The 25829-nt window shown below is 40.5% G+C and overlaps 1 protein-coding gene across 1 annotated transcript in view; it reads right to left on the bottom strand.

Moving 5' to 3' along the window:
* Positions 1-25829, bottom strand: part of DMRT1 (doublesex and mab-3 related transcription factor 1) — a 72173-nt gene that overhangs the window by 32164 nt on the left and 14180 nt on the right. Inside the window, exon 3 of the mRNA XM_015818032.1 lies at positions 4972-5255. Within this exon, the coding sequence (XP_015673518.1) occupies positions 4972-5255 (284 nt within the window). The remainder of the gene's footprint in view (positions 1-4971; positions 5256-25829) is intronic.

The raw sequence follows: 25829 nt of genomic DNA, 5'->3' as shown, positions 1-25829 counted from the left end.
ATATTCATGTCACACTTGAGCTGTCAGAAACATTAGGTTACTTTTAGCATAAATCTGCGTAGCATAGTGTACGATATGCTGTCTGAATGGCAAACCAGAACAGATTCAAGTTGCTGACATAATTCAACTACGTTAATATTAAATCCAATGTTTAAATTATAACTGGCTGGCTTATAGATTAGTCATGACTAATTTAAAAACAATGTTGGCATTCAATTAGTAGAACATCTCTTGACAACATTTTATAATTCTGTTTCATATGGGGATAAACAATCTACACAAGACTTTTCAAGTCTGTTTTGAACCAGTTCAAACAGATCATTCAGCAGAAATGATCCAGCTGACATTCCCTGCTTGGTCATTCCTATGTAGCTTCTCCTCTCACTTGGGAGAGTTTAGAGAAATCAAAGAAAGTTCCTTCTGTGGCTTTTTTACCATTATGCTGAAGAAATCAATATGAATCTTGGCTTGTGTTTTTCTCAATAAGCCAGAGCCATTTTTTTGTTCTTAGCTTATGACTATCATTTATAGGGGAAAACAAGCCTGGTTTGGAAATAATACTACAGCAAACCATAGATGGGACCATCTGATCTGGTTTAGCAATGTCAACTGACAAGAAAAACCAAAACCAAGTAGGAGCAATTAACTAGTGTATACCAGCACATCTGCTCATTGGACCGCTGGTTCCATCTATTTCTGTTATTTCAGTCGCAATGTTTTTACCCTCTCCTTGACTTTAATCTTGGACCTTGGTCTAGCATGCTATTTTTATGAAACATTCTGTGTAAGCATTAGGTAAAAGACAAAGCTACTGGAATAATTTTAATTTGATTTGAGGGATTTAGTACAAATTGTTGAAGGACATGAAGAACTAATAATAATAATAATAATAACAACAACAATAATAATAATAAAGTTGGAAGGGACCTTGGAGGTCATCTAGCCCAACCCCCTGCTCAGGCAGGAAACCCTATACCATTTCAGACAAATGGCTGTCCAGTCTCTTCTTAAAAACTTCCAGTGTTGGAGCATTCACCACTTCTGGAGGCAGGTTGTTCCACTGGTCAATTGTCCACTGGTCAATTGTCAGGAAATTTCTCCTTAGTTCTAGGTTGCTTCTCTCCTTGATTAGTTTCCATCCGTTGCTTCTTCTCCTGCCTTCAAGCGCCTTGGAAAATAGCTTGACTCCCTCTTCTTTGTGGCAGCCCCTGAGATATTGGAATACTGCTATCATGGCCCCCCTCGTCCTTCTCTTCATTAAACTAGACATACCCAGTTCCAGCAGCCGTTCTTTATATGCTTTAGCCTCCAGTCCCCTAATCACCTTTGCTGCTTTTCAGGTTTAGGCAGAGATGTGGGGCAAACTGTGGCCTTTAAGTTCCTTTGCTGAAATCCTTGGAACCCACCCCCAAGCCACGATTGTTGAAAATGCAGCCATACCACTGGTGTTAGTGCTGATTGCAAAAAACACGTTCTTTGCTTCAGCGACTACAGTACAGATAATCCTTGATTTACAACTATTTGTTTAATGACCATTCAAAGTTACAAGGGCACTGAAAAAAGTAACTGTTTTTCACACTTACTACCGGTGCTGCATCCCTAGGGTAACATGATCAAAATTCAGATGCTTGGCATCTGACTCGTATTTGTGACGGTTGCAATGTCCCAGGGTCGTATGATCACCTTTTGCAATCTTTTGACAAGCAAAGTCAGAAAGTCAGATTCACTTAACAGCCGTGTTACTAATTTTAACAACTGTGGCAAGAAATAGCAATAACAATAGCATTTAGACTTACCGTGTTTCCCTGCAAATAAGTCCCGGTCTTATTTTTATTTTGCCTCCAACAAAGGCACCAGGTCTTATTTTGGGTTTTGTGTGTTTTCCACTCACCTCTAGCACTGACAGCCCCGCCCAGCTGGCCCACTTCTTCTGCGGCTGAAAGAGCAGCTTCATTCTGCAACTGAGAATGGAGCTCCGGCCTGCATTTCGTGGTCAAAGGCTTTTCCGGAAGGCCACTGCAGCTGAGAACCGAGCTATGGATTCAATCCATAGCTCAGTTCTCAGCTGCAGAGGCCTTCCGGAAACTTTGACCGCGAAATGCAGGCCTGGGGACGCCACAGAAGAAGTGGGCCGGTGAGGAGAGGTCTGGCTGCAAGGTAAATGGGTGTGGGCCGCGTGGGGTTGCTCCAACACCCCCCACCCTAACTTGATTTTTAGGTGTGTGCCTCGCCCCAAAACTAGGGCTTATTTTTCGGATAGGGCTTACATTAGGCCCATCCCCAAAATCAAGCTAGGGCTTATTTTCGACGTAGGTCTCACTTTCTGGGAAACACAGTATATTCCACTTCATAGTGCTTTACAGCAGAGGCCCCCAACTTTTGGGGCACCAGGGACTGGTGGAGAGTCTGTGGAGAGAGGTTTTTCCACAGACCTGAGGGGGCATGATTTTGCGTGCTGCCTGCATCCCATGGATGGGGCTTCGCTTGTCTGCATGACTCGGTTTTTGGCATGTCGTGACCCAGTGCCAGTCCATGGACTGGGGGTTGGGGACCCCTGCTTTACAGCCTTCTCTAAGCAGTTTACAGAGTCAGCATTTCCCCCTCCCCCAACAATCTGAGTCCTCGGAAGGATGGAAGGCTGAGTCAACCTTGAGCCATTCAGAATCAAACTCCTGGAGTGAGCAGTGAGCTAGCCTACAGTGCTTCACATTCAAACCACTTTGTCACCATGCTCTTAAAGGTCGTAAAGTTGTTGTTGAGTTGTTAAGTGAATCACTGCAGTTGTTAAGTTAGTAACATGATCATTCACTGGAGATTTTTAAGAAGAGGCTAAACAGTCACTTGTCTGACATGGTATTGGTTCTCCTTCTTGAGCGGGGGGCTGGACTAGAAGACCTCCAAGGTCCCTTCCAGCTCTATTCTATTAAGTGAATCTTGCTTCCCCATTGACTTTGCTTGTCAGGTGGTCGCAAAGTGTGATCACATGACCCCAGAGCACCGCAACCATCATAAATATGAGTCAAGCATCTGAATTTTGATCATGTGACCATGGGGATGCTGTAACAGACATTAAATGTGAAAAACGATCATGTCACTTTTTCAGTGCTGTTGTAACTTCAAACGGTCACTAAATGAACTGTTATAAGTTGAGGACTACCTGTACTAATAACAGCAGCTATGTCTCTATGGTTGTTCAACAAACCATGGTTTAAAATCTTGACTTAACATTTCTATATACACCTCTTAAACTAGCCTTTCCCTATATTGGATCTACAGTTTTCAGAATTCACACGGTTATGGAAGACCCTGCTGAAGGAACAAGTACTTCTGATCCTCGCCCATTATAAGGATTTTACAGATTTTGTAAAAGAGCTTTGGACCAGCATCACCAGCCATTAGGGATGAGGGGCACTATAATAGGGCCTCTCATGCAGTCAACCTAAAATCATTTTAGGTGACTCCCACCTGAGGTGAGCTTTGAGGGTAGAGGTGATGGGAGTAGCATCTTCTTAGCTGAGATAGCAACTACATTCAGTCATCACATTCCAAAGAGCTTAAATGATGCCTGAGTTTTCTTAAATCCTTCACACACAAGTTGTTTAGGTCAACAAGCTCAACGCCTCTTGCAATTAATAATGTAATATACCTGTTGGTACACCCAATTAATTTTTCCCTTTAGCCTTCCATGGCAGCTACTTCATATTGTCTTCCCAAACACTGCCACAGGAAGGAAATAAGAACAGAGGCCCTTGAAAAGGAAAGTGGTAATTTGGGAACAAAATGTTTTTAAATATAAAGCTTTAAAGACATGTGTAATTCATATATAGGCACTATCGTTGCCTGAAGCCTCTGAACAGCCTTTTCCTTTACCATATCCTTGTCAAGAAGGGAAAATGCTTACAGTATCTCCAATCTTTAAAAGGTCATCTGCCTGAGACTTGACGCCTCTTCCTGAGAATCATGTTCTTGTAAAAGACATTACAATTCGTCTTTGGCCTGCTTTGAAAAACAGCTTTTCCTAGTTGGATAAGTCCCTAAATGCATGAAATGTAATCACTCCAAGGCTGAAAGCAAGTGGTAGGACAGACGTCCTGCAGCTGGAAGGCCCAGGTTGTATCTCCAGAGGGAAGTAGGAAAAATTTCAGACCGAAACGCCAAAGAGCCGCTGCCAATCATATTAGACAGAGAAATGGTCTGCATCAGTGTGTCATACAATTTATTTAATACTTTTCAGGCTGCTATCTTTTATTCAGTGGGTTTATATCCAAGTAGAGTTCTCACCAATGCAAACCATTTTCATAATAAACGTAAGATAATGAAGCAATGTGGCAAGTCTTTATCCAGAGAAACAGCAGTTCTGTTATTCATTTATTCTGCACAAACGCTATGATTTTTACCCCCCCTTAGTTTTTCTGCATATCAATTCTGTGGAGTCGGGTAGGGTGAGCAATGATCAAAGTTTAACCAATGTGCTTCATGGCTAAGTGTGAATTTAAACCAATATCCTCAGTTCTGGTCAAATGCTCCACTACTAGTTACATTTATGTAAAAATACAAAACCAGTAACAGCAAAGAGAACGACTCCTGAGATGCTGATAAACATAGATTCCCAATAAATCTCAAGACAGAATCTTAATTAACATTTACCTATTTTGAGGAGGGAAGAACCTAAGAGAATGACAATTCTGTTTGTGTCTTCTTTTTTTTTTTTTTGGAACACATCTGCTCCTCCCTAGATATGTTGAACTACAATTGCCACCGTCACTGACAATTAGCAACAATAACTGGGAATAATGGCAGTTTTAGCCCCAAATCTCTGGGGAATATCAACTTAGGGAAGATGTCATGTGCTTTGAACCTATAGAACCACAGCAATTCCAGTGATTCTCAATGAACTCAGAACAATCTTAATTCATCAAACAAGGCCATGCCTTTACTCATTTATACTGTACCTACTCATTTATACTGTACCTGCCATTGGTTTCCCGACTGGCTTGACATATAAGTTGTTGGGAGGCTTCGGAGGCTGCTCTTAACAGGTGACCCTGTCAGTGGACTTCCCATATCACCAGAGGTGGTTTCAGTGGCCACAGCCATTTGATACTGAGAATAGTTGTAAAGGTTGTTGTAATAAGGATACAGGGATGGCTGGTATAAACTGCTGTAGTAGGTGGGGTCCATAACTAAGTCAGATGTGCTCTCCAGATGCCCTCTGCTGGCCAGGGAAGGAATGTCTTGAATCAGCATCCGTCCTTCTGTAAAAAGAGAAAGGGAACAAAAAAGAGAAAGAATTGAAGAAAGGACCAAATTATTAAGCAACAGAAGCAACCTGAAAAATCTGCATTTTATCCCTTGGTGCATTCTGGACTACAGAATGCATACGTTTCGTTTTCTTTCATGCTCCCTCGTCGTTGACTTGTCTCCTACCTTCATCATCTCTTTACTCTAGTTTTATTCAGAAAAAGATGTAATAGAGTCCACGGTGTTGTTCTCCTTTTTTAGCATTAACAGGTAAGTATTTTTTCGTAAATCACAACGGTCAGGAGGACGTGTCGAGTCAAGGTAACGATGGAGAAGACCTTTTTTTTTTTTTTGATTTACCATCTTTATGTCCTGCTTTTGCAACTAGAGTGGAGTCAATTATAGTAAAATTTAGATGGATAAGCAGATTATTTGTCTTCACACCTGAGATCCAACACCCTCTATGGTACCTGGTTCCACATCACTGACTGCAGCAGAAATGGGAGGACATGTGCACGTAGTTCTTCACTCACGACCATAACTGAGTCCAGGATTACACTTGTGAATCATTAAGGTCTTACGTCAAGAGACCCTGGTGACCAGAAGAATTTTTTTTTGTGGCAATTGTTAAGCAAACATCACAGTCATTAAGCAAACTCCATGGTTGTTAAGTGAACCCACTCATTTGAACGGGTAATTTTTGTGGGAAACTAGCAAAAAACATTGCAAATCACTGTGACGTAACCACAGAATGTCATCATGGGTTGTAAAGCTAACCCACCCAATATGCGCCCATGTGACTGTGGAGGGGGGGGGAGTGAACCATTTACAATAGACCACAAAGCACCCGTTCTGTAGCTGTCATAAATTCAAACAGTCATAAAGCAGTCAATAAGCAAGGACTATCTGTCGATATTCTTCAGTCCTCAAATTGCATTTACACACATGGCTGTGGATGATAGGAAGTTGTAGCCCAGGACCTAAAGAAGGAAGCACTTACCTGTGCAAAAAGGGCTGTCTTGGACATCTCCAAAAGTAGAGCAATGTGCTCCCCTTTCCCTAACAAGTGAGACTCCATATCACAATCGCAAGGAAGTATTCGTGTTCATATTAATAAGTAATTCTGAGTCTGCACAGATAGATATGTCTTCAATTAGATTTGGCTCAATTACTCACTGGAATATTTGAGATGCTGTCATACTACAGTTTGATTACTGGGGCAATGTCACTGTAGAAACTGCAGTATCTTCCAAACCAGGAGGAAAATATATGGATTATACCAAATAAAAAACCCATATTTACTGTTTGGGCACAAAAAAAAAAGATGACCATAAGTATGGAAAGGGTAAGGCTAATACTACTAATATTACCCTATACATTCTTCCATCACTGAAATGAATTAGACTACAATTCTCAAGAGTGACACCATCTGACTGTAAAGTGAGAAAAACCCACACAAGCCTTCCAGAGTAGTCATGGAAATTAGATTGACCACTGCATTTAAATGGACAATTCTTTCTTGCCACTGTTTGCACATTGCGGCAGCACACAACTAAGCTCTCACATGATTTATTAAAATCTGAAAGCCAACTGAGAAAACAAGTTGAGGGCTACATCATCTTGCCACATGGCCTATCTTTGAATCAAGCTGTATTATCATATTAGCAATGTCATTCCTCATAAACTGTCAACAGTGAAAGCAATAATGATTTCGACAAAAAAAATGCCACACTTGGAATTAAATGACTTCTACAATCAATAAACAAATCATTCTAAGCAACTGGTGGCTAATTCACTGGCTATAAATCAGAAAAGCACCAATGTGCACTGCAATATCGGAAAGGAAAGGAAAGGAAAGGAAAGGAAAGGAAAGGAAAGGAAAGGAAAGGAAAGGAAAGGAAAGGAAAGAGGGATTTATTTGCTATAGAGATCCACAATGAGGCAACTTCAAGATTACAGCATAGACGCTGTTTTTCCTTAAATTTCAAAACCTAACCGGTAGAGTTGTATATAAAAAAGAGAAATTGTTTGTTTATTTATTAAATTTATATGTCACCCACCTTCCTGATAAGGCAACTCTGGATGGCTTAAAGATCGTAAAAAAGATAAATAGAAAAGCAACTAAAAATTTAAACTATGCAAATTAAAAATTTAAAACATACAAAAAACCAGGAACCAAGAGACGGACGGTATAGGGACACGGTCTTTTTATCCTGTCATCCACTTCCAGCAGTGAGCACCCACCTTGGGGGGCCCCAAGCCAACTAGTAAAACCAAGTTTTAATCCCTTCCAGAAGGCCAAAAGCACATGGGAGCAGTTCTCACCTCCGATGGTAGAGTGTTTCACAGAGTCAGGACAATAGGGGAAAAGGCTTCTCCTTGACTCCACCTGCCAGAAGGGGGTGTGTAACAGGCCTCTTCCAGAGACACAGAAATAGGCTTAGAATTAAGGAACTGGACACTCTCAGCTTCCACGTGAGCACTGAGGTCCCAGCTTTCATATCAAAATTCATTATTTTCTTTTCTTGGTTATATTTTAAGCTGCCTCTTTTTGGGAAGGAGGGATATGGAATAGAAACCCTTCCCAAGTTATCCCTTGGAGAGAGACTGTCTAAGCCAGGGGAAGGAGTCAAGCAGATAATTAGTCTGGAATCCTTATGTAGGCACAAGAGGGCAGCCCATACTCCCCTTGAATCCCACTGAATCTTATCTAGTTTGGTCTAGGTCAGTGGTGGCGAACCTATGGCACGCGTGCCAGAGGCGGCACGCGGAGCCCTCTCTGTGGGCACGCGCCATCGCCCCAGCACACGTGGTCTCTAAAAGTTCGCTCCATGCGAGGGTTTGGGGCGGCAGGAGCAGGACACTCCGTGCGGGGGTTGGGGCAACGGAAGAATGCTCCGTGCGGGGGTTGGGGCGGCGGGAGGNATGCAAAGCAAAAGAAAGTACGAGGGAGCAGCAACTGAACAGAGGATGGAAGTAGTAGAGAAATGAGATCAAAATAAGTCTTTTTCTACATTATCTCAGGTGCCACAACAAGAGGAAAAAATCGTAATTGTCCATTCATAAAAAAGCATTTAGTGTTGCCAGTCCTCCTGCACAGCTCAGTTCCATTGCTACCTCTTCTTTTTTTTTTTTATTTACCATCTTTATGTCCTGTGCTTTTGCAACTAGAGTGGAGTCAATTATAGTAAAATTTAGATGGATAAGCAGATTATTTGTCTTCACACCTGAGATCCAACACCCTCTATGGTACCTGGTTCCACATCACTGACTGCAGCAGAAATGGGAGGACATGTGCACGTAGTTCTTCACTCACGACCGTAACTGAGTCCAGGATTACACTTGTGAATCATTAAGGTCTTACGTCAAGGGACCCTGGTGACCAGAAGAATTTTTTTTTTGTGGCAGTTGTTAAGGAAACATCACAGTCATTAAGCAAACTCCATAGTTGTTAAGTGAACCCATTCATTTGAACGGGCAATTTTTGTGGGAAACTAGCAAAAAACATTGCAAATCACTGCGACGTAACCACAGAATGTCATCATGGGTTGTAAAGCTAACCCACCCAATATGCGCCCATGTGACTGTGGAGGGGGGGCAGTGAACCATTTGCAACAGACCACAAAGCACCCGTTCTGTAGCTGTCATAAATTCAAACAGTCATAAAGCAGTCAATAAGCAAGGACTATCTGTAGATATTCTTCAGTCCTCAAATTGCATTTACACACATGGCTGTGGATGATAGGAAGTTGTAGCCCAGGACCTAAAGAAGGAAGCACTTACCTGTGCAAAAAGGGCTGTCTTGGACATTCTCCAAAAGTAGAGCAATGTGCTCCCCTTTCCCTAACAAGTGAGACTCCATATCACAATCGCAAGGAAGTATTCGTGTTCATATTAATAAGTAATTCTGAGTCTGCACAGATAGATATGTCTTCAATTAGATTTGGCTCAATTACTCACTGGAATATTTGAGATGCTGTCATACTACAGTTTGATTACTGGGGCAATGTCACTGTAGAAACTGCAGTATCTTCCAAACCAGGAGGAAAATATATGGATTATACCAAATAAAAAACCCATATTTACTGTTTGGGCACAAAAAAAAAGATGACCATAGTATGGAAAGGGTAAGGCTAATACTACTAATATTACCCTAGACATTCTTCCATCACTGAAATGAATTAGACTACAATTCTCAAGAGTGACACCATCTGACTGTAAAGTGAGAAAAACCCACACAAGCCTTCCAGAGTAGTCATGGAAATTAGATTGACCACTGCATTTAAATGGACAATTCTTTCTTGCCACTGTTTGCACATTGCGGCAGCACACAACTAAGCTCTCACATGATTTATTAAAATCTGAAAGCCAACTGAGAAAACAAGTTGAGGGCTACATCATCTTGCCACATGGCCTATCTTTGAATCAAGCTGTATTATCATATTAGCAATGTCATTCCTCATAAACTGTCAACAGTGGAAGCAATAATGATTTCGACAAAAAAATGCCACACTTGGAATTAAATGGCTTCTACAATCAATAAACAAATCATTCTAAGCAACTGGTGGCTAATTCACTGGCTATAAATCAGAAAAGCACCAATGTACACTGCAATATTGGAAAGGAAAGGAAAGGAAAGGAAAGGAAAGGAAAGGAAAGGAAAGGAAAGGAAAGGAGAAAGGGATATATTTGCTATAGAGATCCACAATGAGGCAACTTCAAGATTGCAGCGCAGAAGCTGTTTTTCCTTAAATTTCAAAACCTAACCGGTAGAGTTGTATATAAAAAAGAGAAATTGTTTATTTCTTTATTTATTAAATTTATATGTCACCCACCTTCCTGATAAGGCAACTCTGGATGGCTTACAGAGCGTAAAAAAGATAAATAGAAAAGCAACTAAAAATTTAAACTATGCAAATTAGAATTTTAAAACATGCAAAAAACCAGGAACCAAGAGACGGACGGTACAGGGACGAGGTCTTCTTACCCTGTCATCCACCTCCAGCTGTGAGCACACACCCCCTTGGGGGCCCAAGCCAACTAGTAAAACCAAGTTTTTATCCCTTCCAGAAGGCCAAAAGCACAAGGGAGCAGTTCTCACCTCCGATGGTAGAGTGTTTCACAGAGTCAGGACAATAGGGGAAAAGGCTTCTCCTTGACTCCACCTGCCAGAAGGGGTTGTGTAACAGGCCTTTTCCAGAGACACAGAAATAGGCTTAGAATTAAGGAACTGGACACTTTCAGCTTCCACGTGAGCTCTGAGGTCCCAGCTTTCGTATCAAAATTCATCATTTTGTTTTCTTGGTTATATTTTAAGCTGCCTCTTTTTGGGAAGGAGCGATGTGGAATAGAGGATTGATACTTAGAAACCCTTCCCGTTGGAGAGAGACTGTCTAAGCCAGGGGAAGGAGTCAAGCAGATAATTAGTCTGGAATCCTTATGTAGGCACAAGAGGGCAGCCCATACTCCCCTTGAATCCCACTGAATCTTATCTAGTTTGGTCTAGGTGTAAACTGCCAGACTGGGAAGATTGCTGTGAAATAGGTATAAGCAATAAAGTAGTTAACTGGAACTCTTCATATGTGGAGCTGATTGTTCACACCTGACATTATCCCAAATCAGTAAGAAATGCCTAGTAAATCACCTAGTGATTTACTAGTAGATTCTCATTTTCTACATGCGCATATCAGATCTGGACAATCTTCTATTCAAAAAAGAACAGGGGCAGGCCTAGATGTTTTGTTGTATGAGGCCACTGGGAAAAGAAATTACGCTGGGTCCAGTTTTTCAGTTTAGGAAAGCAACGGTTAATCAGCATAGCTATAGAAACACAGCATGATACTGTAAATAATTCCAAGAAGATATATATAAGAGAGAGAGAAAAGTATTTTTTCACTAAATCTAGCTATATTTCAAAATACTAGCAACAATAAATATTTAACATAAGGTGCTAAAAAGGCTGCAAGTGTGGAAATCAAATAATTCCAAGGCAAAAGGAAATTTTAAATTGTACAAAAATGGATGTGGAGACTCTGCATTGGTTTCCATCTTTGAAAAGGTCAGTAAAATAAAGGATTCAATTTCTAACAGTCAAGGGGATGATTTCTTTTAATATATATATATATATATATATATCAATTGTTCTCCATGTTATAAAATCCTTAAGACAGCATCTATCCTGTCCCATACTCTCAATGAGAAATGCAGATCTTTTACACCCAGATCAATACCCCATTTGATGAATACCCTTATTGATCTTTCACTTGGACAAAAGGCATCAGGAAGACAGGATATTATGAGTTGTTAGCAATCATTCATTTTTGTAGAAGGTACAATACACAAACTTTGAAAAACAACACAGCTACGGAGTCAGCTATGTTGCAAAACAAATGGCTCTTGCCAGGGTACAAGATGTCCCCCAAAGCTACTGCACTTGGCTAGCAAAGTTTTTCTGCAATGACCCTGGCAGCATTTAAGAACTGGGGGCCGCAAGTGAATCCAAGCTTCCTCAATTTAGCATCCTCCAGATGTGCTACATCACAACTTCAAGAATTTCCAATCAGCATTTCTACATCTGGAGGGCACCAAGAAGGGGACAACAGCAAAAGTGAATCTGAACACAGACATTATGCTTTATTTCCCATCCAGCAAATGGGAGTCAGTCTCTCCCACACAATTAAGAGCTAACATGAGCAGTCCTCAAGTTATGAAGGCAATTAGGACTAGGATTTCCGTCATTAAGTGATGCGGTCGTAAATTGTGATGTCATGTGACCACATTGCTTAATGACGGCAATCCAGGTCATTGTTGTAAACTCCAAGACATGCAGCTCATTAAACGAGAAGAGGAGGGAGTCCCAAGTAAGCAACATAGGGATGCCACAGGGGGTTGGGGAGGCACAGGCCACGCATGAGTTGGGGGTGTGCTACAGTGCAAAGAGAAATCAAGGAAACTGCAGACAGAGGGTGAAGAGTACATGCATGTGTGCAAGCACAGGGACGCCAGGGAAAGAGAGTGCTATAGAGTTTGTGGGAGAAGCCATTCACCCCGAGGGCTGGGGAATGGAATAAGAAGTAAAAAGGCAGAGAAGTACTAAAAGAGAAGTCTGGAACTTTCATCACTTTTCCCCAATAAATCAAGCCACAAAGCAACCCTTCCTTTTTCTTCTTATTAAAAAGGTGGCATCTTAACCTACAGCAATAGTAGTAGAATGATGGGGAGACCTGTGATGGTCTGGGTGAGACAGCAAAGTGTTGTTAGTTGGCCCTGCAGGGACTTCTTTCCTGACAATTGGAAACATATGTGTTTAGGGTGAGTACTGAGATCCAGGCTGAATTTTAGGATGAGGACAGAAGCAATAATGCAGACTTTACCTGGAGAGAAAAGCTGCTTCCAGATATATGAATCTTAGCACTGCCCACTTAGTATTTTCCTGATATTAGGTACAAATGGGATTGGAATTGGGTTTCCAACAAGTATGTAGTATTGTTTTTTCTGTATGCATGTATATCTATGCAAAACATACAATCTGTTTTGTCACAAGGAAGGAAGGAAGGAAGGAAGGAAGGAAGGAAGGAAGGAAGGAAGGAAGGAAGGAAGGAAGGAAGGAAGGAAGGAAGGAAGGAAGGATTGAGATTGAGATTCAGCTGCTTAAAAAAATTACGGATTGTTGTAATTCTTGCAATTCTTATGGACTGTTCTCACTATGATGTGCTTCGGGTCACCTTTCTGGAAAATGAATCTAAAACATTCAGTTTTAATAGCAACAGCACTTAGACTTATATTCCGCCTCATAGTGCTTTACAGCCTTCTCTAAGCGGTTTACAGGGTTAACACATTGCCCCCAACAATCTGGAATCTCATTTTGAGCCAGCCAGAATCAAACTCCTGGCAATCAGCAAATATAGCTTGCAATACTGCGCCACCATGGCTCTTTACATCCTATTACATTCTGTCCATATTAGGATGTGATGTTGCTGCCATAGGTAACAGTTGGAAGCATGGCACCTGTTCACAATGATTAAAAGTCATCACAAACACAAAGCTATGAATTACTGTATAGTTTATATTTGAATATTAGTATTTAATAGCTTTATTTTTTGACACATGACTGTACCAGAACTGTATTATAAGCAAAAAGAGAGAAAAAAGACGTAAATGCACTATCTATAAGCGTATTCTTTCCTTGGAAACTAAATTCCTCTTCAGTGTTAGAACTTTCTTTGGTCTGACAAATGATGGATGAATGCATAAAAAGTACAGAATGACAGCAATGCATCATACAGATGATATATCTGATCTTTTCCCATAAAAAGTAGAAGGTCCAAAACATTATTTCTACTCTGAGCCCTTTGTGGGGAAACATCCAGGGAGAATTTAGAACAAAATACAGCATGGACTAGATACAACTTACCAGCAAACCCATCAACCTTAATGACGCAATGATTGGGTAATCTCCTATTCCTAGAAGAAATCAGGCCTAATGCTTGGAAAGCTGATCCCCAAAACTCTATGCTGGATTTTTCTAGCATCTTAATTTATGTGCTAATATGTTTTGATGTCCAAATATTTTCACATTCGTGATCTATGGAAGAGTCAACAAATTTCCTTTTGGGGAGGATTTTCTCTCTGGAAGTCCACTGCAAGAAGAACCAATTCACCATTAATTTAGAAAGTTCCATTAAAAAAAAAGCCACACAAGAGAACTAAGGAAGTAATTCAAACATTATGTACTCTTGAGTTGTTTGATTAGTTAATAGTGGCCAAGTTTAGCTTATTTAAACTGACCATCTACTGAGTGCTGGTCTACTGTTTGAGCTAATATGAGACTGGTATATCTTCTTCAGATTCAGAGATACCAAAGGGAATTTTTATGTGTACTGAAACAATCCAGTTGATTCCCTTACGCCAGTGGTGGTGAACCCATGGCACGCGTGCCAGAGGTGGCACTCAGAGCCCTCTCTGTGGGCATGTGCACCGTCACCCCAGCCCCGCGGCCCCCCACTCCTCACCAGAAGCCCCCTTGGAGGAGAGTTGCCCCCGAGCACAGTCCATGCAGAGCAGCACAGCCAAGAGCATGGCAGCCAGGCAGCGGGGACAAGACTCTGGTCTCGGCCCTGTCACACGCAGATGATGCTGCAGGGGATGGGCGGAGGGCGTGGCCGCCATGGCGGTGCTGGGCTGCCTGGGCGATCTGCTGCGGTGGGCCGTGGAAGCGGTGGGTGGCCATGCGGGTGGGCGGGGCGCAGAGTTGGGGTGGGCAGGGAGGTTTTGGGGCACTTGATCACTAAAAGGTTCGCCATCACTGCCTTACGCTTTTCCCCTGGCAGTGTTCTTAACCACAGCCTTTAAAGCAATTAGCAACTGGAGTAATTCAAGTGAGCTAATGTGTGATCACAATCTTCAAACTGTATGTCTTAAAGAGTTTTAAATCACACATTGCTCACTTATAACTGTGGCTCTTCAAATTATAAACTGTGCACGTACAAGTTTTTCATTGATTTATTTAAATCCAGTCTTTATTATTTTTATAAATAACTCAAGGTGGCAAACACAACCAATTTACCTTCCTCCTCCTATTTTTCACACAACTAGCCTGTGAGATGGGTAGGGCTGAATCTGGTCCAAAATCACCCAGCTGGCTTTCAAGCTTAAGGTAGGACAAGAACTCATAGTCTCCTGGTTTCTAGCTTGATGCTTTAACCACTAGGTTAGGTTATGTGGGTGTGTTTACTAATGTTCTATGGCTGAATTTTGGTCGGCTGTGATAGACCTCTTCTTCCAATTTACGTGCTCTGAAGTATTTTCTTTGTTTAACCTCAGTCCCTAGAGAGTGATGCAAGACAATCACAGACTATAACCGCTGTCTACACAGGGATGGAGAGAGAATTGCATGAATGCACTAATGAACAAAGACATAAGTAATGTGTTCTTCATCAATGTGATCCGTTTAGGTGACTAGCTAGCTAACATCTTCAGGTGATGAGGAAAAGGCAGTTGGCTAACCACAAAGACAACACAATCCATCCAAGTGCAACATCTGATCAAGCCCTTGTGTCCAATTAATGCTTTACAAAGGCGCACGGTTCAAGAGGCAGCTTTGCAAATGTCAGATAATGGAATGTGCCGACGAGGTGCAGTGGATGCAGACTGAGCCCACAACAGCACTGGCAGAGGAAAGACTTAATACAATAAAAAGATGTTCTCAATCATCCAGTGTTTTATATGCTGCAAGGAGACCATAACATGTTAGACAAAAAGGTATACGCGTTTGCAGTAGGTAAACAGAGGAGAAAACTATCTTCCCGGCTCTCCCAAGCATCACAAACTCAAAATGTCAAATGTTTATGGACCACACAGTAAGTGACAAAACCAGAAGTAGAGTTCAGCTTTTGACCGAATGAACAAAGTCATCGGGGTAAGCCATAACCATCATCATTACTAAATTCAGTTTTGGTGGCTTTACTCCAGAAGTACTCTGGGCAGCACCAAAACTGAACAAATAAAATAAGCCTGAGGTAAATGAGAGTAGTTACTGTGCTGAAATCTGTCTGCTGCTCACTACAGAAAAAGAAGCGTTTTATATTGTTGCTCATCCCAGAAAACAGAGTTAGAACATATCCAACTGATGATTCATGTAGAGCCTCTACTTGAGGACCTACAGCGAAGATCACACCCTTTCCCTAGATTACAACACTGCTCAAACCCCTGCCAAGACCTAGTATAACCAGTAACTTGAAGCCATTCAGTTTAATCTTACCCTCTGGGGCAATAGAGATTAAGAGTTTCTCCCTGCGTTTACGGGGTCAAATGTACTTGGTTTCTTCAACTCACTCAAGGAAAGAAGCTGCTGCACTAAAGAAGTTCCTGATGCCAGGCTTTGTCTTCTTCTTTAATATACAGGTAGTCCTCGACTTACAGTAATTCTTTTAGCAACCGTTCAAAGTTACAGCAGCACTGAAAAAAGTGATTTACAGTCTTCCCACTTCCAACCTCATCCCAGCATCCCCCCAGGGTCACGTGAACAAAATTCAGGCACTTGGCAACCAGCATCCCAGGGTCATATGACTGCCATTTTGTGACCTTCCCAAGAAGCAAATTTAATAGGGAAAGCTTGATTCGCTTAAGAACTGCAGTGATTCGCTTAACAACCCTGACAAAAAGGTCGTAAAATCGGGCGCAGCTCACTTAACAGCCACCTTGCCTAGCAATAGAAATTCTGGTCTGAAATGCGGTCGTAAGCTGAGGACTACCGGTGTCTGGGAACGTGACGAATACACTTAAGATATAAAAATCCCACAGCTTAGATCCCCTGCCAAACTTATTAGGCATCTAAAGCTGCTAAAAAGTACCAGTGGAAGTATTCTCTATTTACTGCATATTGGGGTTTACGGCTAACCTTTTTACAGTCTGCCTGCACATTCTTAAAAGGGCAATAAAAACTATTTTTTCAGGCAAAGCCACTGGCCACCTTCGATTTTATTTTTTTACGTTGCGATATCTCTCAACTGGAAGTAATTATTTCACACATCCCAAACTTCTTTTCTGATCACAAAAGAAGTTTAGCTCCCGACTCAGCAGTTTCCAGCCCGGCCCTCCCCTCGGCTGAACGCATCCTCCCTTCCTCATTAACAGACCTGGCTTTAAGGCTGCGTTTGAGGTCGAACAAGAGCCTTGAATGAGAGTGGTGTGAAATCACTCCCTAAAGCCATAATCAGGAACCGGTGGAACAATATGTTTCTCCCACCAGACCTCTCATGACAGAGCAATTTTTGCTGTCCCTTGCTGCTGGGCCAGCTTTTCTGAGCCATCAAGGTTGTTTTGGGAATAGAGGGAGAAAGAGCACAACAGAAGCCAGAAGTTTTACCTGGTGTTTTTTTTTACAGCTAAAAAAAAAAAAAAAATCTCTTTGCAACTTTCATTGTTTCGGGGCTGAACTTGTAGCTTGCCATAAAGTTAATGTGCAACGCCATATTCATTTCAGTTAGGGCTGTGCGGTTGTTGTTTTTTTGCCACCCTCAAAAAAACAGCCATTATCTGTAATTACCCATCTCCAAGTATAATTATTTCTCCTCGGCTGCCTTACAGCCTTCAGGATTTGATGCAGTTACAGCTCACTGCGTTATGTGATCAAGGAGGCTTTCCTGACCTTTAGAGCACTACTCTCCACATACAGAGCAGGGCAGTGCATAGGTGTCCCCTCAGAGTATGTGCACAGAAGTGTTACTTGTACCCACTGTCAAACATTTAGCAATGGCACCGCACTTGCCAGAACAAAAGGTGTTCAGTGTTTCCAGTCTTGCTGTGCCCATGGGGATCCTTAAAGAGTATTTTCATTAGAGAGATAAGAGTATAAGACAGGGGTCTTCAGACTTGGCCCTTTTATGACTTGTGGACTTCTACTCCCAGAATTCCTCAGCCAGGCATGCTGGCTGAGGAATTCTGGGAGGTGAAGTCCACAAGTCATAGAAGGGCCAAGTTTGAAGACCCCTGGTTTAAGAGATGGCTGAAATGAGATCCTGGGAATGAATCCTTGACTTACAACCATTCATTTAGTGAGTTTGAAGTTACAAAAGCACTAAAAAAAAAGTGACTGACAACTGGCCTTCACACTTACAACCATTGCAGCATCACCATGGTCATGTGATCAAAATTCAGCCCTTGGCAACTGGCATATATTGACGATGGTTTCCGCTTCCCAGATCATGTGATCAACCACTGCAATCTTCTCAGACAGCTTCCATTAAGCCAGGGGTGTTAAACTGCCGGCCCGCGGGCCAGACATAGCATGCAGAAGCTGCACCCACCCCATTGCTGGCAATGGCAAAACTGTCCCGATACGTTGCGCAACGTCACGTGACATCGCGAGTTTGACATGTCTGCAACTAAGCAGTCAATATTAGAAGTCAGATTTGCTTAACAAATCTGCATGATAAGTCGTATTCTCCTAGTGCAGTGATGGAGAACCTTTTAGAGACTGAGTGCCCAAAAACCGCCCCCCCGCCCCCATCGCTCTGCCCCGCCCCACCCAGCCTCACCTTCCGGGCCATCCACCGCCTCCATGGCCCGCCGATCGCTCAGGCGGCCCTGCAGCGCCATGGTGGACCCGCCCTCCATCCACAGCATCATCTGCGCGCGACGGGGCGTGAGGGCAGTCTTGTCCCTGCTGCCCAGCTGCCATGTGCTTGGCTGTGCTGCTTCACGCCCCAGAGGGCGACTCTCCTCCAGGGGGGCCTGCTGATGAGGAGGGGTTGACAGGGCTGGGGTGACGGTGTGCATGCCCACAGAGAGGGCTCTGAGTGCCGCCTCTGGCACGCGTGCCATAGGTTCGCCACCACTGTCCTAGTGCTACTGTTGGAAAATTGCTGTCCTCAGCCTTTAGTATTAAGGTTAGGATTTTAAAAAGCTCATCGTTTTTTAAAATGATAAAAAAATTTTTTATTGATTTGATTTCTATACCTGCCCCATCTCGGCAAACGACTCAGTCACAATGTTACGAACAGCCAGAGTAGACCACCTTATATCAAGGAAGGCAGCACTAAACAAGTCTACAGCAATACAAATACTGCTCTTGGCTGGAAACTTCAGAAAAATTACATAAAATATCCGGATAGAAAACGAAATGGCGAAAAATAAAACCAGTGGTATACTTCCACATCCATACACACACTATCTTGAATAAATGATAAAAAGGTTTCTTTGGAGGAAGAAGGTCTGACTATATCAGTGGAAAAAAGTAACTTTTTCCTTCCTCCTTCCCAGTTTTATTAGACTCACATTGGCTGTGTGGTGATTATAGGCATTGTAATCCCCCTCATGTAGAGCAGGTCAACTTGCTGAAGTTGTTACTGAAGTCACTTCAGCTCTGGAATTAATAAACTGGGCATGGATTATTTATGATTTTTACTCAAGATTCATTGATACTTTGTTCTCTGGAAATCCCATGGCCCTGTTGCAGAATTTGCAGAGTATGAGGTATGATGGACACATCTCTCTGGAGAGAATGGGATTCTAAACTTTTTTCCAACAAAACTCCCATTCTCTTATGGACAGTCTTACGATTCTGAACACTTCCTACCATGGACATCTGCTGGGGCAGGGGTGGGCAACTATGGCCCCTTTATGACCTGTGGACTTCAACTCCCAGAATTTCTAGCCTTAAAAAGCCAGGTAAACAGATATCTCGCTGTCTAATGCTAATGCCCCTCCTCTTTGAGGGAGATGAATGGTTTGGAAATATGAAATATAAATAAATAAATATACCACAAGAAAGAAACTTTAATGACCCCACTTTAACTTTCTTTGGCATAGATGGAACGGAAGGAAAAATAATCTCAGGCTTGTTATTTTTAGCCCATATTAATGAATAAAGTTCTAATTTTTTTGTATATTTCTTGACCTGGCTTATTTCAAAAGAGCTGACAATGGGAAACCAAAAGGGTAAGTAAGAGTGATGCAAGTAACACACATAATATCATTACAGAAGCCCGCCCAGTTTCCATAGTAGTATCCAGCTCATCCCTTCCACATCTTTCCCAATCCCCTCAGGAAGAATCTTGGAATAGTCTTTTTTTTTTTTTTTTTAAGTATTCTTTAAGAAGAATGACATTCCAGGTAAGATGGTTTTGGAAGACAGTTATCCTGAAAGATGGGAAATCCACCAATCTGCAATAAAATAAATGGAAAGATATGGGAATAGCAGAGTTTGAAAAATAAAAACTAAAAATCCTGAATGCAACATCAAAATGAAAAGTACGGAAAAAATTATTTGCAAACAAAAAAAGCTAATTTCTTCTAAAGAAAAGGAAAATAGGGGTAATTCTAAAAAGATCTTGGAGGAAAAATTTTTCTTTCCTGGTTCTCTGACATAAGTTTTGCATTAAAATGTTTCTCTCCGGTTTAATGTTAGGAACAATTAAAGGTATTTATATAAACAGTAAAAAAGGACTGAGGAAATTGAACCTTTTAATATGACAATATCTGTTCAAGAAAGTCCTCATCTCTCAATCTTATGTCCTCTTATTTAACAGGAAATATACTAGGAGAAATTTACACAGCTGTTTAGCAAGTCAACTTTCATGTCTTTTACTAATTTAACTAATAAAAGAAAGCATATTGAGAAGGAACATAAACACTTGCCACTTTTTGAGAGAAAATGATTATTTAAATAACAAGCAAATTTACTCATAAAAAGGTATGCAAAATATATTTATATATTTAAATGTGTAATTTGATTTAAATTAAAATATATACTAGTTCAGAAGGGGGTTGATACAATATAGCCCATTAGAGGGATACTCACAAATAATCTCTATAATCTCTGATCTTATTCTCTAGTTATTTTAAGAAACTAAATAAATTAAAGATTAAATTAATTAAAGATAGTTATGCTTCTAACAATTGAAGTGTTTTCATTAACTTACAATAAATGAAATGATAACTCCTTTCCATGTAGACTTGCCCTGTCTGCCAGAGTTGAATTTATATAATTAGAATGATACATGTCAAATAATCTCAAATAAGTTACGATAATAATATCTAAAATATTATTATTTTTTTCAAATTTCTTTGAACCTTGCCACAATGCATATAATTGGGTACCATGGCATTTTATTATGTCAAGCATAATTGGCAGTTTTGTGAAAAAATTACAGTAGGTGTATTCTAACTGTGAAATAGAAACAGCCTTTAATCATAAAAAATAAATTATAAAAACTAAAAGTATACAGAAGGGAAAATTCTGTTAGCAGTCATAGAGCTAAATAGAAAAGGGCCCACTGGATCCACAAATAAACCAGCTCCCCATAGCCTCTTTCTCTTTGTGAACCATTTCCATCTGACTTGGATTATTTTTTTATAAGCTATGTTGTAGGTGCTTACATTTCCTTATTTCATTCTCCCTTGCCTATGCTTATAGATCAGGGGTGTCCAACTTTGGCAAATTTAAGACTTACGGATTTCACCTCCCATAATTCCCCAGGGAGCATGTAAGGGAATTCTGGGAGTTGATGTCCACAAATCTTAAAAGTTGCCAAGGTTGGACACCCCTGTTATAGTCCATAAATCTGATGGCCCAAAATATGGAAATATATTTTTAACTGAGCTCTAAACTTTTACCATATGGGAAAAAGATAAGGGTTAGCACAATTCAGGCTGGACTATACTTATATTCTCCATTTCTCAGTAGGAGGACTATGGAGTAGTCTGTTCAATATTCCAAAGAGAAAATAAGCCGTCGCTAACTGTATATAAATATTGCTTACTGTAGCTATATAGCAGGGGTAGTCAACCTTGACTCTTTTATGACTCGTGGACTTCAACTCCCAGAATTCCTGAGCCAGCACAGCTACTCAGGAATTTTGGGAGTTGAAGTCCACGAGTCATAAAAGAGCCAAGGTTGACTACCCCTGCTATATACAGTGCCTGGGCCTCGTCCTATTGATGTCTATATTTAGCTGCGTGCTCCTTGCCATTTCTAACTCCAGCTCTCTTGATCCCTCAAACAAAATGGATTTTGAGACATTCTGATACTGCTAAGGACTATCCACTGAACTCAGTAACATGTACAAAAAGCTTCAAATCGGAACAGTACAATTGTTGTAAATATTATCAAGCATTCCTATAAGGCCTATCTGCACAAGGGAAGACAGCTCTGGGGGCAGGCACCGGCTTTATCAGGAAAGACGTCAATGCCTAGTGTCATGTGATTCTCAAGGATGATTTTTTTATTTTTTTTTGGCCAGAAAAAGCACTTGGCTCTGTTTTAAATACAGTGAAAGAATCATAGTATTTTTCCACCCCATTGAAAAGTTGGCACAGTTGCCAACAGCGGACATTAATACTAAAAATTGATCCACCCTATTACACTGTGCGCAGCAGTGTACTATATTGATCAAATGCGTTGATTTATATTCTTGTGGATAGGTTCTTCCATTTGTTATACAACCAGACATTCCAAATTATTCATTGCATTAAAAATTGCAGCAGGCTGTTGTTGAAAGTCATTTAAAATTATCGTTTAATTCACAACTTGTTCACAGTGGGCTCACAGTCTGATAACCATCTTCAAGGGACCAAGATGTTACGTTTTTAAAAATGTAAAGAAGATTACAACTAACTGGCATTTCATAGGCATATTTCACTTAGTATTAAATGATACTCAGTAAAATGATCAAAGCCAATCCAAAATTAGATTTGTCCTAAGAAACAAGACAGTGGCCCCTACCCTGAACTTTCACTAATCTTAGCTTCACTGGAGAAAAGGGTACCCAGAGGAATGTGTGAGGCTGATATTTCTTTAATTTTTTGGTGAAGTGGGAGCTAAGCGCCATGTTGAGTTTTCATTCTAAGATGAAACTGGAATGATGTTTACTCTTTTCTGAAAGGCACAATTTAGGACAACAAATAAATGCCTTAAAACTGAGATTAAGGCTTCCAATTCGACACTAAAAATCCTGCAAAATACAAAGAAATGTGAACCAAACTTTATGGATACCAGAGTCTAATGACTCCATGAAAACATCAGCAATACCCCTTTCAGTCACTAGTATCTATACATGAAGCATGGCTCTTCCTACTAACAGTGTTAGACTTCTCTGTGTTAAAAATTACACAGCATTAGGGAATTACATCTCTGTCACAGAGCTTATCTAGGCTCTTCTTCCTACAATTCAAGTCATAGCTATGAACATCTAATCTCTAATTAACGGTATCTACTATTGGAAGTTTGGAGTACTGTAGTTGGAATAATTTACATCCAGGTCATAAAACCTATGAATTGAGAAGGAGGAAGTGTTCTCTGAGATTATGCTGGTACCGCTCTCACTTTATCTTGGGGACAAATCAAGGGCAACTTTTCATAGGAGATCAACATTTATAATCTCCCTGAAAAACGTGATTCTATTTAAGACAACAAATTTGACACAAGATGCCGAGCACACTCTGATCTGAACTTCTGCACTAATCTGGAAACAGAGGCTACAGTTTCTTGCAAGTGATGGTCAATAGGATTGCCATTTTCAGAAAGGAGTAATTCCCATCCCATGGGTTATATTCCAAGGCACAGAGTAAGAAAGAATTCCAAGCACGTGCAACTGAAAAGCTTTCTGCAGCCTAGTCTCTTGCAGATATCAGTAATTAGAAATTTGGAGAATTGAAGTCCAACGCATCTGCGTGAACCAGATTGAGGAGGAGTAATAGATAAATAGAATTGGAAGGGGTCTTGGAAGCCTTCTAGTCCAGCCTCCTGCTCAAGCAGGAGACCCTTTATCATTTCAGACAAATGGTTGTCCAATCTCTTTTTAAAAAATGATGGAGCACCATAACTTCTGAAGGCAAACCATTCCACTGATTAATTGTTCTGTCAGGAAATTTCTCCTTATTTTTTGGTTAGTTCTCACCTTGATTAGTTCCCATCCATTGTTTCTTATCCTGTTTTCAGGTGTTTTGGAGAATGGGTTGACCCCCCTCCTTCTTTGTGGGAGTCCCTTAGATATTTGAACATTGCTATCATGAAACCTCTTGCTCTTCTTTTCATTAAACTAGACATACCCAATTCCTGCAACCATTCTTCGTATGTTTTAGCCTCCAGTCCCTAATCATCTTTGTTGCTTTTCTCTGCACTCTTTTTAGAGTCTCAACATCTTTTTTATATCGTGGCAGCCAAAATGGATAAAATATTCCAATACAGGCTTCCTAAGGGAAGCCCTTCTCAGATTTTGATGACAATGAAAAAGATATTTTTTTTCTTAGACAACTGTCCACTCACAATTACAATCTGAACCACCTGCATTTTTCCCCAGAAGGAAAATGAATGTCCTATTCACCCCTCACATATTTTTATCAATGTTTTCATGTTAAAAAATGTTGCCTATTGAAGAATTGCCTATACTGTAGTTCACACATATTGAAACACATTATAATCATGATTTGCTGAATTAAGAGTGGTGGGGTTCGCGCATCATGCTAAGCAATAAACCACACTTCATAAGCCACACAGCCAGGTTGAAAGGTCAATAAACCCAAATTAAATCAGTAAATTTATGACTCAATGTGATGCCCACACTAGTTAGAGCTAAGGGATAGAGCTGATTGGATACGAAGTAAATGATGGAAGGTAGCACAACATCATTAAAAAATACTGTACTGGAATAGGTAATTTTGAGAGAAAAAAGCTGAATATCCAAGCATAAATAACCCCACCTACAATTCCATAAACAGTAAAGTCTAATATTAATATAGATGCCATCAGACTGTAATCTATTCAAAGACTAGGATATCAAAGACTAGGTTAAGTGGGGAGTAAGAGCCCTTTATGGATATCTAAAAGGGTAGACCTTGGAAAAGTTAGACTGGGATAACATTATTATAAGCTCACTCTAAAAATAAAATTAGGGAGGTATCTGCTGATAGAAATTCTTCACATGCTACTTCAATAGAAGCTTCATTCTAGAATCCACAAAATGATAAACACAAGGAGGATTTTGGCAAAGAGAAGCAGTCATTGAACTGTATGGCTCAGATGTGCTGCAAATAAAATAAAGCAACTACACTGCATCCCTCTTCCTCATTACCTTGTAGTAAATGCCTCTGAATTCAATGGCATGTCATTTTAAACAGACTAACAAAGATTGAACGACAGTATTAAGTTATCCAAGTGCATCTTTGAATAAGTAGACACACAAAGTCACAAATAAAAAGTTAAAATGTGTATACAGAAATTATAGTACAAATGATCAAAATAAAATCAGCAATCAAGTCTGTTTGCTATCTTATAATTGCGGATTCTAGCATACAGTTTTTATTGAAGTAGCATGTGGTGAATTTCTACCAGCAGATACCTCCCTTATTTTATACAGTTTCTTTACACAAGTTATTCAATATAGATCATAGTAAATTAACTTTCCTGCTTACCAGATGGATTATCTGGGTTTGGTTTAATGTGCTGTGTAAATCCAGTCGATATTGGTTACAAACTTTTTTTAATACATAAAATTAGTTTAATACGTTTCATTACCTAACTAGCAAACAAGGAAACAACCAGTTCAGAAAGCACCAAAAATTCCACAGATCAATCCTGAATTATATTCTCTTCTATTAGTTTAATATAGTATTAATTCTAATAATGTAACAAAATGTATAGTATAACAAATGAAACAAATCATGCTAAACTCAGTATGTTGTCTGAACCAAATTACTGATTCCTACATGTTAGACTGAAGATAAGCTAATGGACTGGGAAGGAACATGTTCAAAGCTGAATAGAACAAAATCAACCCATTTTCCATGCTGTAAAAAAGTGACAAAGTTATTGCCCAGAAGTCCAGAGGGTGAAGTAGATTGGACAGCATGCTAAAGAGAGTTTGTATAATTTACCAGTGGTGGCCACACATACATCTATGCATATGAGTGCAATGGGAAGCATGGGATCTGCTATAGATGTGCTAGTCTGGATTATATGACTGGAAGAGACTTAAAATAAAATAGTCACCAATATTCCAAGCTGCTGCCTGAGACTGCCTCGCCTATAAAGAAATGTTTTCCCCTTCACCCTGCAGCCTAATCTGGCTCATTTTTTGAACTCAATCTTT

This window comes from Protobothrops mucrosquamatus, unplaced genomic scaffold, assembly GCF_001527695.2.
Source record: "Protobothrops mucrosquamatus isolate PMUCROS unplaced genomic scaffold, P.Mucros_1.0 scaffold667, whole genome shotgun sequence".
NCBI lineage: Eukaryota > Metazoa > Chordata > Lepidosauria > Squamata > Viperidae > Protobothrops > Protobothrops mucrosquamatus.
This window is presented reverse-complemented; position numbering and strand designations above follow the sequence as displayed.